The 17,632-nt window shown below is 39.6% G+C and overlaps 3 protein-coding genes across 4 annotated transcripts; 1 reads left to right on the top strand and 2 right to left on the bottom strand.

Moving 5' to 3' along the window:
• Nucleotides 1–1,742: 1,742 nt before the first annotated feature.
• LOC111793818 (CBS domain-containing protein CBSX1, chloroplastic) lies at nt 1,743–4,507 on the bottom strand. Of its 2 annotated transcripts, none has more exons than XM_023675867.1 (8): nt 4,340–4,507; nt 4,179–4,251; nt 3,046–3,110; nt 2,907–2,955; nt 2,758–2,810; nt 2,266–2,381; nt 2,141–2,198; nt 1,743–2,052 (listed from the first exon to the last, which is right to left on the bottom strand). In XM_023675867.1, exons 1-8 carry the CDS (start codon nt 4,463–4,465, stop codon nt 1,984–1,986), a joined length of 609 nt encoding a protein of 202 aa, XP_023531635.1. In that variant the 5' UTR covers nt 4,466–4,507; the 3' UTR covers nt 1,743–1,983. The 2 variants fall into 2 exon arrangements, with proteins under 2 accessions (XP_023531635.1, XP_023531636.1); XM_023675868.1 differs by having other exon boundaries at nt 2,758–2,807.
• A 1,891-nt stretch (nt 4,508–6,398) lies between these two features.
• On the top strand, nt 6,399–10,377 carry LOC111793012 (polyadenylate-binding protein 2). The gene is made up of 9 exons (XM_023674676.1): nt 6,399–7,054; nt 7,602–7,720; nt 7,811–8,467; nt 8,551–8,628; nt 8,747–8,836; nt 8,981–9,121; nt 9,274–9,447; nt 9,546–9,749; nt 9,889–10,377. The coding sequence occupies exons 1-9, from the start codon at nt 6,823–6,825 to the stop codon at nt 10,129–10,131; spliced, it is 1,938 nt and encodes a 645-aa protein (XP_023530444.1). The 5' UTR covers nt 6,399–6,822; the 3' UTR covers nt 10,132–10,377.
• Nucleotides 10,378–11,988: 1,611 nt separating this feature from the next.
• Nucleotides 11,989–17,236, bottom strand: LOC111793095 (probable E3 ubiquitin ligase SUD1). The gene is made up of 9 exons (XM_023674825.1): nt 16,940–17,236; nt 15,498–16,187; nt 14,468–15,232; nt 14,172–14,383; nt 13,700–14,062; nt 13,258–13,418; nt 13,001–13,164; nt 12,745–12,891; nt 11,989–12,650 (listed from the first exon to the last, which is right to left on the bottom strand). The coding sequence occupies exons 1-9, from the start codon at nt 17,234–17,236 to the stop codon at nt 12,174–12,176; spliced, it is 3,276 nt and encodes a 1,091-aa protein (XP_023530593.1). The 3' UTR covers nt 11,989–12,173.
• Nucleotides 17,237–17,632: the final 396 nt, after the last annotated feature.

Here is a 17,632-nt window from a genome sequence, read left to right as displayed (position 1 = left end):
AAGTTCACATCATATTGCAAACAAAATCACTCAGCATGCAACACATCACATCATGCTCTTAAATAAATACGTGAAATATCACAACAATTTCAGTAACATTAACATAAAAATGCATGCGAGTTTGAAAACGTTTCTCTTTTCTTATCTTGTGCAAGGCGTACCTGACGGTGACGGGGCATCGACGTTGGGACCATGGAACGTGCCAAGCCTACATTGTAGGCTAGTCTACAGAATCTAAAACCTAGAGCTCTGATACCAACTGTAACGACCCAGATCCACCGCTAGCAGATATTGTCCTCTTTGGGCTTTCCCTTTCGGGCTTGCCCTCAAGGATTTAAAACGCGTCTGCTAGGGGAAGGTTTCCACACCCTTACAAATGGTATCAGAGCCAGACACTGGACGATGTGCCAGCCTTCTCGCTGTTCCTCGAAGGGGGGTAGACACGAGGCGGTGTGCCAGTAAGGACGCTGGACCTCAAAGGGGGGTGGATTTGGGGGCGGTTCCACATCGATTGGAGGGAGGAAAGAGTGCCAGCGAGGATGCTGGGCCCCGAAGGGGGGTGGATTGTGATGTCCCACATTGGTTGGGGAGGAGAACAAACCACCATTTATAAGGGTGTGGAAACCTTCCCCTAACAGACGCGTTTTAAATCCTTGAGGGCAAGCCCGAAAGGGAAAGCTCAAAGAGGACAATATCTACTAGCGGTGGATCTGGGTCGTTACATTAAGTCCCACTATCATGACATTATTTTCGTGAAAGGAGGCTTAACATTACTAGAGAGTAACAAAGATTGGTATCCACATCGTTGGTACTCATGTCACTTTTCACGAGGTATGATGTTAGGATTATACAATTGTGGGAATAAGTTAATCTTTCACTTTGTTCGAATACATTAGTCTAAATCAATTTGATTATTGCCATGATTTTATTAATTGATATCACTGAGTAGAGTAGTTAACTTTCTTATCACAAGCTGAGTTCTTGCTACCGTGGTAAAATGAGATTCCTGCTCTCTAATTAGTACAGCATGGAGCTTCCTAGTGAATAGCTTTGTTCTCGGAGAAATTGCTCTAGAGGCACTGTAATGACTCAAACCCACCGCTAGTAGATATTGTCTTCTTTGAACTTTTCCTTTCAAGTTTTCTCTCGAAGTTTTTAAAACACGTCCCAACCGACGTGGGATCTCACAAGCATAGTTTTTATAGTGTTGTGAGTTATGGGAACAATTATTAGAGCCTATGAATTTTCTCATCTCTTCAGTTGTATCAGTCATTTTTTCTTTTCAGTTGTATCAGTCATTTTTTGAGGTCAAATGTCAGTAACTCTAATCATACAAGGCGAGTGATAATGACATTCATACTAACCAGACTATGTGTAACGGCCCAAACCCACCGCTAACAGATATTGCCCTCTTTGGGCTTTTTCTTTCGGGCTATCCCTCGACGCTTTAAAACGCTTGTGCTCAGAAAAAGCAGATATTATTCTCTTTGGGCTTCCCTTTTGTAACTTTCCCTCAAGGCTTTAAAATGCGTTCACTAGAGAAAGGTTTCCACACAATTGTAAAGGGTGTTTCGTTTTCTCCCCAACCAATGTGGGATATCACACTATGGTAACACCATAAATTGAGAATCTCACGATTATCTCTATTATTACGCAAGGATACTAGAAATGACCATTTTACTTGTCCCGCGAGGACCCATCCTGAATGGAAAGGGATTTCCAGTTTATACGGAGAATGGAGAGGGAGTAAGGATCTCATTAAATAAATGGGGCCAAAGAAGTTATTACATTTTTCGTCTCTGTTCAATTCCGTGCTCCATGAACATCTCTAGATAGAACAACTCTAGACCACGAAACGATCTCAAAATCATATTCAACGAAATTGTGTGAAAATGGGGTAAATGAATGAGAGTCAAAATTGGTATAGGCACAAAAAAAACATAGCAAAATAATGCATAATCTCTAACAAAAGCTGCAGCCATATTAACTCTGGTGAGTGCGCTTGATGTGCAGCCCAGCTCTAACTATGTCTTCTCTTGTGATAACCCCCACCTTCCAAAAACCAACACAAACAACATTATTTGGCAAGCGTTCAAGGATGAAGAACAGCAAGTGTAAGAGGCAAACATATTGGCCTTACCAGCTTCCCATCGCAGTCTACCACGGGCAAACGATGGAGCTTTGTTTCGAGCAACACCCTACAGTTTTACGATGATGATGAGTACAGACGCGTACACTAGAATGTATTATGTTAGGAACACACACCTGGCAGCACTTTCCAAGTTCGTAGCTTCACGAACAACCAATGGAGCGGGCGTCATCAAATCTGCTACAACTTCCCCATTGGTCTTGCTCAACAACTTCTGCATCTCCTTGAACCTCTGCCCATATATATATATTAAGGTTTTTTTTTTGTTGTGGGTCGAAAGCCGAACAAATGTACTCACAACACCAATAAACGGAATTACACAAAGAGACACCAAGATATTTACGTGGTTCGGAGAGAAGAAGTTCCTCACTATCACACTACAAAGACTCTCACCAATATGTCACTCAAGAAATACATTGTCTACAATTAGATCTCAAGTGCTTTTCTATTAATTCTAAGCATGACATTATATAGCCTTTACAATCATGGTTGAACGTAAAAATATCAATAGAAAGAAATTAAAGTCCCAAAGAATAGGACTAATCAGTAGGATCTTATGACAATTTACATGAGTGAAAGGAGAATGAAGGAAGATTTTGTGAGCTTACTTTCCAACTACTGTTCACGTCTGGGAATATATTCATCTCCTCAACGCGCACTCCTTTTGGAAAGTCACGAGAGTTTAGGTTCGAAGTGGACAATATCATACCGTTTAGAACAATATAGAAAAAGAATTGGTATGAAATTAAACACCAACCTGAAATTACGTGTAGAGCTAGTAAGTCGTAATCTGAGACAACACCGACCTGTAATGGAATTTTTAAGAACAAATACTAAGATTATTCTTCATTCATTACATTATAACTTAATTTTTTTTTATGTAAAAAGAAGTTTACCAGTTTCCAGTCGTCGTCAATTACAAGAAATCCAGATAGACTCTTCTCCACTAGAACCTCCAAGGCTGTTTCAAACACACTTTATTTTACAACTCATGCCCACATTCAAATACAAATACAAATACAATAAATTATACACCAAATTATTCACTAAATTCTAGCTTTTTTTTTTTTTTTTGGAGGGTCGTATTATCGGGTAGCTCGCATGATTTCTTTTCGCACACAATTAATATAGCATAGTTCAACTAGTTAAAAATATATATGAAATCTTTTACATTTACACGTCATTTCATTTCCATCGAATATGACACACCGAATGTTATTGGCTAAATTAATTTTACATTTTGTCTAGAAAATACCGTTCAAAATTGTTAATATTTTGTTTAAAAATTATCCAACTTTGAAAGAATTTTCAAAAATGCCCTTTAATTTTCGAGTGTTTCATTAATACTCTTAATTTCATTTTTAAATTACAAAATATCTCTTTTTTAAAATCTTAAAAACACTTTTAAACTTTGAATTTAAAATTATTCATGAGAGTAAAATTAAAAATTTTGTAGATAATTTTTTTTAAAAAAATTTATTTATAAACTAAAAAAAAATACTAATACTAAAAATATTTTTTAAATAAAATATTAACAATTTCTATCGAAAAAGATTTTAAAAATCTACTCAAATACATAAAATATTTTATAAATTTAACCAAATATCTTTTAAAAATAAATTTTCAATATTTCCTCCATTATCTTTATTAAAATAAATTTAAATTTTAGTTTAAATTACAAATTTAGCTCTTAAATATTTCAAATTTTAAATATTAAGAATGGGTCGAAATAAAATAAACATATAGCTAAAAACGTAAGGGTCGGAAGCTTACCTACCACTCGCATCGAGTGGGTTAATAAAGATAAATTTTAATTTAAATTTAAATTACAAATTTAGCCCTTAAATATTTGGAGTTTTAAATATTAAGAATGGGTCGAAATAAAATAAACAGAAACATATAAACATATAGCTAAAAACTTAAGGGTCGGAAGCTTACCTACGACTCGCATCGGGTGAGTTACAAATTGGGTAGAAGAATAAATAAAGACATAACTATAATTTAACCCGAATTATAAAAATGAAAATACCTTGGTGAACAGTGGTAGAAGGCTTCAGGACTTGCAGATTCCCCTTCTTGGTCATAAAATCCCCAACCCTATACTGAAAAATCATACACAAAACATACTAATTCAATTCGCTGTTTATTAATTCAAACGCCTAAAACCATAGAGCATCAATTCAGTCATACCGCCGCAGAACTGCCCACATCGCGGCTAGATACTGCCATGCCCACCGTCGGAGGCCCAAACCGTCTCGACGGCGATGAAATATATCCGCCGCCGGTGAAGGCCGGCCGGGATTGCTTGTGCTGCATTGATCGTGAATTAGGAAGAACAGAGGAGGGCGTAGAAATGGAGGAGGCCATCTTTTAATTCAATTTTGGANGGGGGGGGGGGGGGGGGAAATGGTGGGGACCGTTTGGGGATGGAATTCTGATCCTAATTTGCTTTCTTATGAGCTTAATATCAACGATCTGGATTATGCCACGTCGTCGTCGTCGTCTGTAGCAGTTGTTGTTTGACTTCTCACGCGCGCGTTACGGAGTTTTGGCCCACACGCTTCTCTCCCTTGTTTTTTATGAGAAGAAAAATCATTCCAATTAATTAAATTCTTCCAAACAAAATATATCTCATAATTTTTAAAAATAATTTAGATAATATTTTTTTTATAAAAATAATAGTATATATATATATGTTTTAGTTGATGATATATATTTTAATTGATATAAATAAATTGGAATTTATTAGATTATTTTAATTGAATTTCGATTGAATCCAAACGTGCGATCGCTATCATGTAATGTGAAAATTAATAAATAAGAATAAAGCAATTTCAATGTGAGCAAATGACAACTAATTCATAAGCGACTCTAGAAGGGGAGAATTTTCTTTTTTATTAGTCAAAATTAAAAATTTAAAATCGAAATAAATATTTAAATTGGTTTAAAAGATTTTTTTAATTTAATTCAATTCTACTTATATACCCTAAATAAAACGGTCGAGTTGGTTTGGAATTTCATCTCTCCCTATATATATAGGGTCGAGTCGATTTTTTCAAGCTAAACTTGTATAGCCTATATATATAGGGTAGGGTAGGGTAGGGTAGAGACCATGATAAAGATCCGCTAATGGAAAGAGATCTCTCCCTACTCCCGTCTCATTTTTCGTAGTTTCCTAACGTAATGGTTTAAATGGGCATCTCTATTTATCTAAACTCAAACTAATTTCATATGGTAAGATTATATTCCAAGCTTCCTATTTGCTCACGTTCTCAAAATGGTAGCCAGGTTGAATTAATGACAAACGCTCGTAAATAGGAGTTCATAATTCACTCGAATTATGATGAAGATGAAGTCACCCTCATAATTCCTAGCTCTCTATCCTCGTCCCCATGCACATGCATATGGACCAGCAAGGAGGGCTTGCATACCTCTTGGGCCTGGCTCGTCGAGGTAGCATTTGTCAACAAGCTGTCAAATACCACGGTTGTGCGGGTACACACACGTATCACGCGGTCAGGACATGCGCGCGGGTCACGTCTGGGTCGGGCTACCGTCGGGTCCAGCACGCGGGTTGTGAGGCTGCTGGGTTGGGCGCCTACTGGGCCAAAGGACGCGCTAGTGGGCCAGACACTTGCTGGATCAACCCGCGACGAAGATGGCTAGGCTGCGACGTCCATGGGCCGACTAGAGTTGGATCTGGGTTGCTTACCAGTTGGTTCCAAACCTACTTGGTTCGGACATGGGTTAAAGGTTCGGGTTTGCAGTCCATTGAGACTTAGGCTGGCTCGGATTTCGAACCTCAGGCTTGGATATAGACAGATTCCTTTAAATTTAATAAAAAATTAAACGTATATAAGTTTTTTTTAGTAGTAAATAATTTTAAACATGTATCTAGCAGATGAACGTAACTCTCGTATCTATTCAATTATTATCTAAGTACATGAATCTTTCACAGTTTAATATCAAATAAAAATCTCTAACCCGACTCAATCCAATTCAGGTACGTTCTTAATATGAATTTACGAGAACCCACCTAAAATAAAAAAGAAAAAAAAGCGATCGAAGGAGGTACCTTATCAAAAAAAAGGAATTTACATTTAAAGCCTCTCATCCATTGAAAATAAAAATAATAAATAAATAAAATTAAAAAAAAAAAACCGTGATTATCCACGGTGGAATCTGATGTCCGATTTAGGGTTTTTACCAAAATCCAAGCGACATATATAAGTCCCACAACCATGGAAAACCCTTTTTTTCTTTCTTCAGTGCAGTTTCAGCTGCCCTCCAATTCATCCCTCTGAAACAATCTCCGTCTTCATCTCCGCCGTCGGATCTCGGACTCCGACCATCTATCCCTTCTTTATCCTTCCCTCTCCTCCACTATTATTTCGCCTGCACAACAAATCCCCAAAAAAAAAACTAAACTTTTGTTGTTAGGTTTTCTACCCAAATTCGTAAAAGAAAAAAAACACACACACCATTCTTGTTCTTCGTCGTCGTCGTTCTTACTATCCATTTCATTTCGTCGTCCTGTAGGATTATCCTCCGCCGTCCTTATATTTTCCGATTCTGAATAATAGAGGAGAGGGAAGCGAGTCAAAGATCAAAAAAATTTTAAAAACTTGAAAACAGAAAAGAAAAGCATCCAAACGACACCGAGTTTTCTCACAATGGCTCAGGTTCCATCTCCACCTCAAGTTCCCGGTGCCGATCCAGCGGCCAATGGACAGCATGTCACGACGTCGTTGTATGTTGGAGATCTTGACGTCAATGTCACCGATTCGCAGCTCTATGATCTTTTTAATCAGGTGGGGCAGGTTGTTTCTGTTAGGGTTTGCAGGGATTTGACGACCCGCCGATCGCTTGGTTATGGCTATGTCAATTACAGCAGCCCTGTGGATGGTTAGTCTATGCCTGCCTTTTAATCTTTAGGGCTTAATTTGTGTTCATTTTAGGTCCTCCAAATATATATGTCGCTATATTGGGTCTTTGCTGGAGTTTTTTCTGTAATCATTGAGATTTTTTGTGCAGGCCCCTTCACATTCTAGGAATTAGGACATCTTATTGCTTCATTTTTGGAAAAACTATGCATATTTGTTTTTGTTGGCTTGGTTGATGTCTTAATTTCATTCACATATGAGGAATCAGCTCCATATTGTGTCTGTTGGTGGTGATTTTTCATTTTATATTCTTGATGCTGTAGGATTCTTGTAGTTATTAAGAAATGCGATGCCTGATCATTTTGTTTTCTTCACCTCTCCGCGGATTTTAATTTGAGCCGTTCTTAAGTTATCGTGATATGTTGATGGGAATGCTGGTTGCAGAAGGAATATAAGTTTACCTGTTTGTGGTTTGATCAATGCTATCATGCCATCAAATTTTGCTTGATTTTGTTATCTATCGTCTGAAGAATTGTTTGATTATATCTTTTTCCCGGACTTCATGACAGCAACAAGGGCATTAGATGCGCTAAACTTCACCCCTTTGAATGGAAATCCTATAAGGGTTATGTTTTCTCATCGTGACCCTAGCATGCGGAAAAGTGGGTCTGGAAATATTTTTATCAAGGTAAGTGCTTTTGTAGCTAGAGCTTTGTTTTCCTTGTCTCTTTGGCTTTATTGCCGGATGTTTTGACTTAATGCTGCTCTTAAACGGTAGAATTTGGACAAGACAATTGATCACAAAGCGTTGCATGATACATTTTCTGCATTTGGAAGCATTTTATCCTGCAAGGTTGCTACGGATGCATCCGGGCAGTCTAAAGGCTTTGGCTTTGTGCAATTTGATAAGGAGGAGGCTGCCTTAAAAGCCATAGAGAAGTTGAATGGAATGCTGCTAAATGACAAGCAGGTGTTTGTGGGACCTTTCGTTCGCAAGCAAGAACGAGAAAGTGTCAGTGAGAAAACAAAGTTTAATAATGTTTTTGTTAAGAATATGTCGGAAACTACATCTGATGAAGATTTACAGAATATGTTTGAGGAGTTTGGACCAATAACCAGTGTTGTGGTGATGAGGGATGGGGATGGAAAATCCAAATGCTTTGGCTTTGTAAACTTTGAGAATGCAGACGATGCTGCGAGGTCTGTTGAAGCACTTAATGGAAAGAAGGTTGATGGGAAAGAGTGGTATGTTGGAAAAGCCCAGAAGAAATCTGAAAGGGAAGTTGAATTGAAAAATCGGTTTGAGCAGAGTGTAAAAGAAGCTGCTGACAAGTATCAAGGTACAAACCTATATGTTAAGAATTTAGATGATAGCATTGACGATGATAAACTGAAGGAGTTATTCTCTGCGTTTGGAACCATTACCTCATACAAGGTTGGAAGGACTATATATGTTTTGTGATCTTACACTCTCCAGTTGATTATTAACAGATGATTTAACACTTTACATGCCTGTAGGTTATGCGAGACCCTAACGGAATGAGCAGAGGTTCTGGATTTGTTGCATTCTCAACTCCTGAAGAAGCTGCTAGAGCTGTGAGTTACATTATTGTGCACAAGAATATTGTTTAGACGATGCTTGTTATTCGGCTGACTGTCGTATTACGGTTAATTAGCTACAAGATTTTTATTATCTATTTCTGTCACCTGATAGCTTGGAGAGATGAATGGAAGAATAATTGTGAGCAAACCTCTCTATGTTGCACTTGCGCAGAGGAAGGAAGATAGAAGAGCGAGGTTGCAGGTATGTTTGTACTAATTATTATGTTTTGAAGCGTGGATGCTACCGTTCTTTCTCGTTTTCCAATATTAAAATGTCAGCTAATATTTGTTTATCCACTTCCTCTTTTGTTTGACATTGACTGTACTTTGTATATGTGCATCTCAGGCACAGTTTTCCCAATTGCAGCCAATGGCAATGGCATCTTCAGTTGCACCTCGTGGCATGCCAATGTATCCTCCAGGTGCTCCGGGTATCGGACAACAAATATTCTATGGACAAGCTCCGCCTGCTATTATTTCCTCACAGGTAACTTCTTTCTTTTTCTCTTCGGAAAAGGTAACCTGGATCGTTGTGGTTTGCATATAAAATGATTTTCTGTTCTTTTCGACATCTCTTGTTCTTCACGGAAGGGGTTGTAAATTGTGACTGCATTTAAACCATATTATGAATTCTTGCAGCCTGGCTTTGGTTATCAGCAGCAACTCATGCCTGGAATGAGGCCTGGTGGAGGTCCCATGCCAAATTTCTTTGTACCAATGGTTCAGCCGGGCCAGCAAGGGCAAAGATCTGGTGGCAGACGTGCTGGTGCCATTCAGCAAACCCAGCAGCCCGGTCCAATGATGCAGCAGCAGGTTTCTATTGTTTTTTCTGCCTTCTTGTTTGTTTACCCATGACTATGATTGATATTTCTAGTTGACACACTAATGGTATATGTTTGTTTACCCGAAAGATGCTCCCACGAGGACGTGTGTACCGTTATCCTCCTGGACGTGGAATGCCTGATCTTCCCATGCCTGGAGTTGCTGGAGGTATGTTCTCTGTTCCATACGAGATGGGTGGTATGCCTCCACGGGATACTGTTCACCCTCAACCAATTCCTGTTGGTGCTTTGGCTTCTGCCCTCGCAAACGCAGCTCCAGACCATCAACGAACGGTAGAGTTTACGATGCTTCTAATTTATCCGTGTGGTTATTTGGGTTTGCGTTTACTCACACTGCAAAATGCATGAACATAGAAACTAGGAAATGATTCCAAGCCTGCTGATATTCATATAACTTGTATGGTTGTTTCAGATGCTGGGGGAAAATCTGTATCCACTCGTGGAACAGCTAGAGGTTGATAATGCAGCAAAGGTGACCGGAATGCTACTGGAAATGGACCAAACTGAGGTTCTGCACTTGCTCGAGTCGCCGGAGGCTCTGAAAGCCAAGGTGGCGGAGGCTATGGAGGTTTTGAGAACTGTGGGTCAGCAGACAGGCAATGCAGCAGCTGATCAATTGGCTTCACTGTCCCTGAGTGACAACCTTGATGCCTAATCTGAATGCTGCCTAATCTGAATGCTGCCTGCTGCTGCTTTGCCCCCCCGCCTGCTTTTCATGATCCTTTTTACTTGATGCTTCTATTTTGTTTGGTACCTTAAAGTTTATCAACTACTTTGGTTCGAACCGAGTGATTTCTACTTCTGGCGATGTTTGTGGGAACCTATTCTAAGTTTTGTTATGATGCATTTTGCTATCATTAACACTAAAAATGCGTCTTGAAAGTTTACCTTTTATGAATTCTATTGAATGTCTAAATTCTCTCTTTATGATTGCAATGTTTTTAAAAATAGGTAATATTTGTTTAAAATTTTTCAATAATTTAGTCTTCATACTTTTAAAAAATAACAAATGATTTGTTGAATAATTTCTTTACTATTAATGGTTGGAGCTACTACAACTTTTTGATGCTTGTTAGTGCTACTTAATGCTCTTTGATGTCTCATGGGAGCTCTGATGTCTCATGGGAGCTCAAATTTATAGTAGTAATTATAGGAGTTAGAAGTAGAGTTACTATATGTAACGACCCAGGCGTACCGCTAGCAAATATTGTCTTCTCTGGGCATCCACACCCTTATAAATGTGATTTATTCTCCTCCCTAACCAATGTGGGACATCACAATCCACCCCCCTTCGGGGCCAGCGTCCTCGCTGGCACTCTTTCCTTTCTCCAATCGATGTGGACTCCACTCCCCTTCGGGGCCCAGCGTTCTTGCTGGCACTCTTTTCTTTCTCCAATCGATGTGGGACCGCCCTTAAATCTACCCCCTTTGGGGCCAGCGTCCTTACTGGCACACCGCTTCGTGTCTACCCCCCTTCGGGGAACAGCGAGAAGACTAGCACATCGTCCGATGTCTGACTTTGATACCATTTGTAACGACCCAGGCCCACCGCTAGCAGATATTGTCCTCTTTGGGCTTTTCATTTCGAGCTTCCCCTCAAGGCTTTAAAACGCGTCTACTAAGGGAGGTTTCCACACTCCTATAAATTGTGATTTGTTCTCCTCCCCCACTAATGTGGGACATCACACTATAGCATGGGAGTTGACACTCACTTAATTTTAATATAGACTAATGGTAACCACCATAAATTAGTACTACCACTCCTAATAATTTAAATTAGCTAATTTTAATTACTTATAAAAATTTAAACTAAGTAAAATCAATTATGCTTCCCTCCCTACCTAATAGTTATATGCTTAAGCCGCTGTTCCTTTTTTTTGCTTGCATTACATGTAACACAAATTTCGAAATCTTTTTTCGAAATCTTTCTGTCCCCAATTTCTAAAACTTTCTTTTTGAACCGAGGCTAGAGGCTCAAGCATAGTTGCTTGACCGTAGGAGACACAAGAATGAATTGACTTAACTAGGCTCAAGCATAGTTGCTTGACCGTAGGAGACACAAGAATGAATTGACTTAACTCACTTATTATTGGAGAACGAATGCGCATACTTAACTCACTTATTGTTAGAGAGCGAATGCGCATACTTAACTCACTTATTGTTAGAGAGCGAATGGCATACTTAACTCACTTATTGTTAGAGAGCGAATGCGCATAATCACAAATCTCCTGTTATCAACAAGATTCTAAAATTTATTTAACTAGCAAATGAAAAAAAGTGTATTGGACCAAGTCGAATTAGCCAAAATAATGAGAAACCTCCCTTTTTAAGTGGACCTCACTTCCCAACTTAGTAAAAAAAAAAAAAAAAAAGAAATCTTAGTTTTTGGTTTCACCAATCACAGCCAATCTTTCTAATGAATAGGAAAATGGATAGAAAGAGACCGCTTATCTCCCTGGACCTTTTTTCTCATTTAGTCTCAACCTGCAATATATAGACTGCTTACACGAGCTTCAGAAGTGCCCTGTATTTGAAACTTTATAGACATAAGATCCATACATTTCCATTCATTCACTTTCTAGCTACGATGTTAAACAGACAGCATATGCACATTATCAAAAAACTGACTATACCCCACTTCGGGGCCTCAAAACCATCTAACACAGCCAATCATTGAAAATAAATATACATATCATTTCAGTTACCAACTCGTCTCAGCCGCAATCCTTCACCGCCCACTGCAAGGCCAGCATTTTGCGTCTTAGATGATGAAGTCCCTGCTGCATCACTCGGCTTTTCTCTAGTTTCTTCACCGAAGTTATGGAGTCGACGACCGATGAGATAACGATCGTCGCGAATGGAGTTATGAAGGTTGGAGAACCAAACATGAAATCTCTTAGCACAGAAATACAACATGCTAACACAAAGGCATCCAATCCAAGCAAATCGATAAACAGCCGAGTTGACGATCAGCGGGTACCCGAACACGGGAAATACTCCTCTAGCTAGAACGTAAGGTACGCATAATGCTGTCAGTAGCTTCATTATAATTGGCACGACTATTTCCCGCAAAACCCAGAGTCCTTGAAGCCTGGAGAAGCCATCTTCTCTTACTCGTTCGAACTTTACTCTCCAACTGTCATCCACCAGTGGTATCATATGATCTAACATTACCTGCTCAAATGAAGGTAGATCTTTATAATAAGTTTTGATATCAAACACAAAAGGAAAGTGGAATTGTAGGTTACAAATTTTGATTCCCGCTCACCAGTCTAGTCCAGATCTTAAGAAAAATTAAGCCCAATGCCCAGTCCTGGTACAAGAGGAAAACTGGGTTTTCATCCACTGGAACTCGCATAGGCACAATGACCAGAAGCTCAAATAACAAACCAATCAGAACTGGAATGAGAAAGATCTGGAAACCAAAACTATATGTCAGATCATGGAATCAAGAAATCCCCCAAAACTGATATGAAAGTAAGGTTTCCCTCTTTTTCAGGTCCATTTTTTACAGCCATTCTTACCCATATTGATAGTAGTGCAGAACTCTTGACGACAATGGCAAACCATTTCCATATCTGGCTCAACAGAACTGTCACTCTCCTTGCTCTGACATATTCAATGGTATATCTAGCACCAGCTATGACTGTCCAGATAACGTAGCTCCCGATGACAAAAGCATACATATCTGTGGGAAAGAATAAATATACAACAAATTAGCATTTGCCGAAAGAGTTCAAGAAAAAAACATAGTGGAAAGTGATTTCTGTAGTAGTCGCACCATTACACTTGATACCATGTGTGATGGGAAGAAGCGGAATAGCATTGAAGAGCGCCCGTCCAAGTGAAGTTGGTACCACTATCAGTGCGGAGTTGAAGAGAAGAAGAGTCATCCATGCCACAACCAACAAAAGGACAATGCGGAGAGCAAAGCTATACCTCCTAAAATTGAAGTAAATACAGATTAGAAGTTTAAGCATGCCTGAATTAGCCCATATGATGAGATAATATACTAAATAGGCAAAACAGCATACAAAACCCAACCCCATAGAAATTATTCAAAAGATGTAAATTAAAAATTGACAATGGCTTCACCGAGGTTTTTAAGTAGAAAAGAGAAGTTCATGCCAAACAAATGAGAAAGAGGAAAAAGACTGCAGTTGCAGTGCCCAACTCTCCTACAATAATGATGTTCATGCTTGGAGGAAAGAATTGGAACTTACTCTGAATCAGACTGCTCTTCATTATCGTACTCCTCGTTAGTCAAGTTCCCAGATGCAGGACCGACTTGGTTCGGCTCGTTAGCTGCAGCACGAGCCACCAGAGCCTGATCCGGACCACCTAGATGATGTATCACTTGCAGATCTTGCAACCCAGGCTCTCCATTCCCATTTTCCTGGCCAACATTTTCTTCAGTTCTGGGAAGTAAATAATCTGTCAATCCAAGGGCCCAACCAACTACAGTAAACCAGCAGCGGAGAAGGGATTTGATTGTTGTTCTCAATTTAAAATGTTCTATAGCAAAAGGAATGCAGATTTGAAAGAGAAGCATGTCAGCTGGAATCTCTGTGAAGGGGTCCGATACCCTGCCACAAAAATGGTCAAGAAAATAAAAACATTGCCAAAAAATTCCAAGTTCAAAGTTAGGCTGCAGCAATCACAAATAAGCGCTGCTCGAGTATTAAGAAATCTTACGATATATCAAGAGGAAAAATGGAGGGCACCATCCTCATAGCAAGTTTGACAGGTAAAAATACCAGCATTACAATTAAACTTCCATACACTGCAACAGATAGTAGAACACGGCGAGCATGCTTGTGCATAGGATCATCAATTAGATCTCGGAAAGGATTATAGTTCGGATCTGCAGGATCACGAAGGAAGTACAAAACTCCACTGCGCAAAACCTATAAAATTGTTGACAACACATGAGTAACTGGCATAGCTATCATTGATAAACAAATTTAACCAAAATTAGTCAGGATATGTACCCCACGAAGAAGGCTGACAAATATACTTATTTGTAGCATATACACAATGCCAACAGCCCAGTGAACCAATGAGCTTGCTAGAGGAGAAACGGAAAAGAACTGAACACGCTGAGCCATTGACTTGCCAAACATCTTTACAGTACAAACGTCAAGCCACCAGCCACACATCAAGGGGAATACCCCAAGTTCTATGACCAGAAGGAAAGCAACCTTAACCATTGTCATCAAATGCCTCATCGCAGCCATGAACTGCCTAAGGAGAGAAGGGATGGCCTCGGCTACAGATGTGATGCCATACAACCTCCCCATTGTCAAAGGCTCACCCCGTGTGTATCGAATCAAAGCAACAGTGCCAAGATAGAAGAAAACTAACGAAAATATAAATATGTAGCCTACAGCAAGAGTTGTAACATCAGAAAGCCTCGATGCAGTAGCTAACCCTTTCAAAACATCCACCGACAGTGGAGCAGTTATGTTGTTTGTGCCATTGTTTAGTGTAGTGGAGTTGACTTTAAACATTTCTGCAACCTGATCGAGTAGACCACTTTCTTTACCATCTGATGTCAAATTTGCAACAGCTGTCAATGCATTTTTCAATGTAATATTGGCCAAGGAGAGAGCTGACTCTGTAAGTGGCATCATTGTCGAGAAAACTGGACCACTGGCTGAAGAGAAAATCCATGATACATAATGAAGTATGATCCGACCTAGCGTAAAGGGCACAAAGATAACAACACCAAGAAATATCATATTGCTGGCCAAAACCTGCAAAACATTGGAACCAATTAGACATTACTACAAGGTAATGCTTAATTCTTTATTCGATGGAAAAATATGAGAATTGAATGATATTTTAAGTTATACCAGCAACAACATGGTGAATGAAGGAGGCCAAGATATCATCCCAAAAAGCCAATTTATATGCATGCAGTTTACATGACTCAAGAACAAATATACACATGAAACAATATTTAAACGGTAAACTTTCATTGGAGCAATTATCTAAAAAAAGATGTGCAGCACACTCAACTGTGAATGCATTTTCAACTAAATGAAACACAGGCCCCTGCATGCCAACCAGCTCATCAAAGGGAACATCTTCCGCACCATCAGCATCTTCCACATCAAACATCTGTTCAACATGAGCCTCAAGACGAGCAGCCTGCATTTCCAACCGAGCAGCAACATTTTCTGCATTCCTCCTAATCATTTGACCTGCCCCACCAAGTACCGGGGCTCCACCAGCATCTTCACCAATTGCATCACCAGCAAAATTTCTATTAGCTTGTCCAGGAGGTCTTCTGAAAGCACGAGCACCATTTCTATCAGCATCATCTTCTCGCTCACCATCCTGACCTCCAAGCTCCCGTAAATGCCTGAAGTAATCTCTCAAGGAGGTAGCTCCAAGAAATATAAATACAATGCTAGCTGAAAGCAGGAAGCCATGAAGACAATCAGTAAGAACAACGGTAGCAGACAAATGACTCAAGAATAATCTCTGGGCTTCCCCAAAACTCCTCACGAAAGCCAACCGCCATATCCAAAATGTAATGAAAGGTATGATGAGGAGCCAAACAGAGAGCACAAAACTGAGGCGTAAAAAGAATTGCAAGACATGGCAAGCTTTCATTGCTATTCCAAAAATAAATTCCTGAAAAGGAAGCCTTGATGGAGCATTCTCGGCATAAACAGGGGAGAAGGAAAATGCATGTTTGCAAACCTGCCACACGTGAAAATATATGTAAATTGGCATGACAAAGGCAATTATCAAATTTCTTCTTGGAATATATAAACCAAGAACAACAATTGATATGATTCTTGATGTTAATACTAAAGATGCAAACAACAAATGATTTTGACTTAAAAGTCAGCTGACCCCTTAAGGAACATGAGTACTTACGGAATCGTACATCTCATGTACCCTAGCAGTTCTACACACCATACCATCACAAGACATTAACAACCAAGGTTCCAAATGTCTTCTTTTCATAACTCCAAGTGAAGAGAATATTACGAACATATTTCCCCAGAAAATGAACTATAAAAAGGGCACAAATTTTTTAATCTTTTGGGAGAACTAAAAAATATATATCCATCCAGACACAGAAAGGAATTCCTTTCTAGACATTTCAACGAACTGTCATAAAATTGCACCAGTTCAGAAATCTCTTACACCCACAATGAAATAACTTTCTTTAGGGACTCGAGTAAGATTTCCATGGGCCTAAATCATATCCATGTAGGTTTGGTTAATTGCTAGTGCATCTCCAATGCCCCTTCCTAGACAAGAATTTTCATGGGCCTAAATCATTTCCATGTTGGTTCGGTTAATTGCTAGTGCATCTCCAATGCCCCTATCTAAACAAGAAATTCCAATAGTTTCTCCACAAATACAATACAAAAACGTCCCTAACCTCGCCCAAGAAACGCTGCTTAATTAAAGAACTAAATAGGCAAGAAAAGAAAATGAACCTCGCACTGACGGGCGTTGCTGTGACTTAGCCATTGAAGGAGACAGTCCTGGTGAACAAACTTGATACTGCCGCTGCAAGCGCAGGGATAACTTAGCGGGTTATCCGCATCTTTAGGGTTCCTACAGATCCGGCAGACGTCCTCTTCCTCTTCATCGTCGTCATACTTGGGTCCAGGAAAAGCCGTGGACAAGTTCGCTTCGTTCCCTGACACCGATGCTTGAACTGCATCAACAGAGGCCGCATCATGAGCAGCATCTCCATCGATCGAAGGCACGGCCACCGGCGCAATCTCCATTGCTACGTAACCGTGTAAACCAGGACCCGAATGTCCACCGCGAGTGGCCGAAGTCAAGCAGCTGAAATGTCGTTGGAGCCGATGACGTACTTCTTCCCCGTAATCCGCAGAGAGACCTCAGAACGGGAGGAGGAGAAGAAGATCCTGGAAGAGGTAAATGTCGCTTTTTATTCCAATCTTGCCCTCGTAACAAAGACTTTTATTACCATTTTACCCCTCATGGTCTTATTTAATTTCAGGTAAGGTCACGCCATGCCTTCCTTTATTTTTCCTTCCTAAACGACGTCGCTGTCAGCAGTCACCAAAGAAAGTCAATTCATACCTAAATCGTATGGGTTGTGCCAAGTCAATTCAGCTCGCTCCATAACTATAAATTGTTCCACCTAAGAGATAAAA

The sequence above is a fragment of the Cucurbita pepo genome, chromosome LG04 (genome assembly GCF_002806865.2).
Source record: "Cucurbita pepo subsp. pepo cultivar mu-cu-16 chromosome LG04, ASM280686v2, whole genome shotgun sequence".
NCBI lineage: Eukaryota > Viridiplantae > Streptophyta > Magnoliopsida > Cucurbitales > Cucurbitaceae > Cucurbita > Cucurbita pepo.
The sequence above is the reverse complement of the archived record's forward strand: the minus strand, read 5'-3'. Positions and strand labels throughout refer to the sequence as shown.

Excerpts from the sequence above, each read along its gene's own strand:
- LOC111793012 (XM_023674676.1), top strand. The coding sequence starts at position 6,823 with ATGGCTCAGGTTCCATCTCCACCTCAAGTTCCCGGTGCCGATCCAGCG. Across the intron at positions 8,629-8,746 it reads CTGAAGAAGCTGCTAGAGCT|CTTGGAGAGATGAATGGAAG; the intron begins GTGAGTTACATT and ends GTCACCTGATAG. Across the intron at positions 9,448-9,545 it reads GTCCAATGATGCAGCAGCAG|ATGCTCCCACGAGGACGTGT; the intron begins GTTTCTATTGTT and ends TTTACCCGAAAG.
- LOC111793818 (XM_023675867.1), bottom strand. The coding sequence starts at position 4,465 with ATGCAGCACAAGCAATCCCGGCCGGCCTTCACCGGCGGCGGATATATT. Across the intron at positions 4,252-4,339 it reads ATGTGGGCAGTTCTGCGGCG|TATAGGGTTGGGGATTTTAT; the intron begins GTATGACTGAAT and ends ATGATTTTTCAG. Across the intron at positions 2,199-2,265 it reads AACTTGGAAAGTGCTGCCAG|GGTGTTGCTCGAAACAAAGC; the intron begins GTGTGTGTTCCT and ends GTAAAACTGTAG.
- LOC111793095 (XM_023674825.1), bottom strand. The coding sequence starts at position 17,236 with ATGGAGATTGCGCCGGTGGCCGTGCCTTCGATCGATGGAGATGCTGCT. Across the intron at positions 12,892-13,000 it reads CTGCACTACTATCAATATGG|ATCTTTCTCATTCCAGTTCT; the intron begins GTAAGAATGGCT and ends TTTGGTTTCCAG. Across the intron at positions 12,651-12,744 it reads TTAAGATCTGGACTAGACTG|GTAATGTTAGATCATATGAT; the intron begins GTGAGCGGGAAT and ends TCATTTGAGCAG.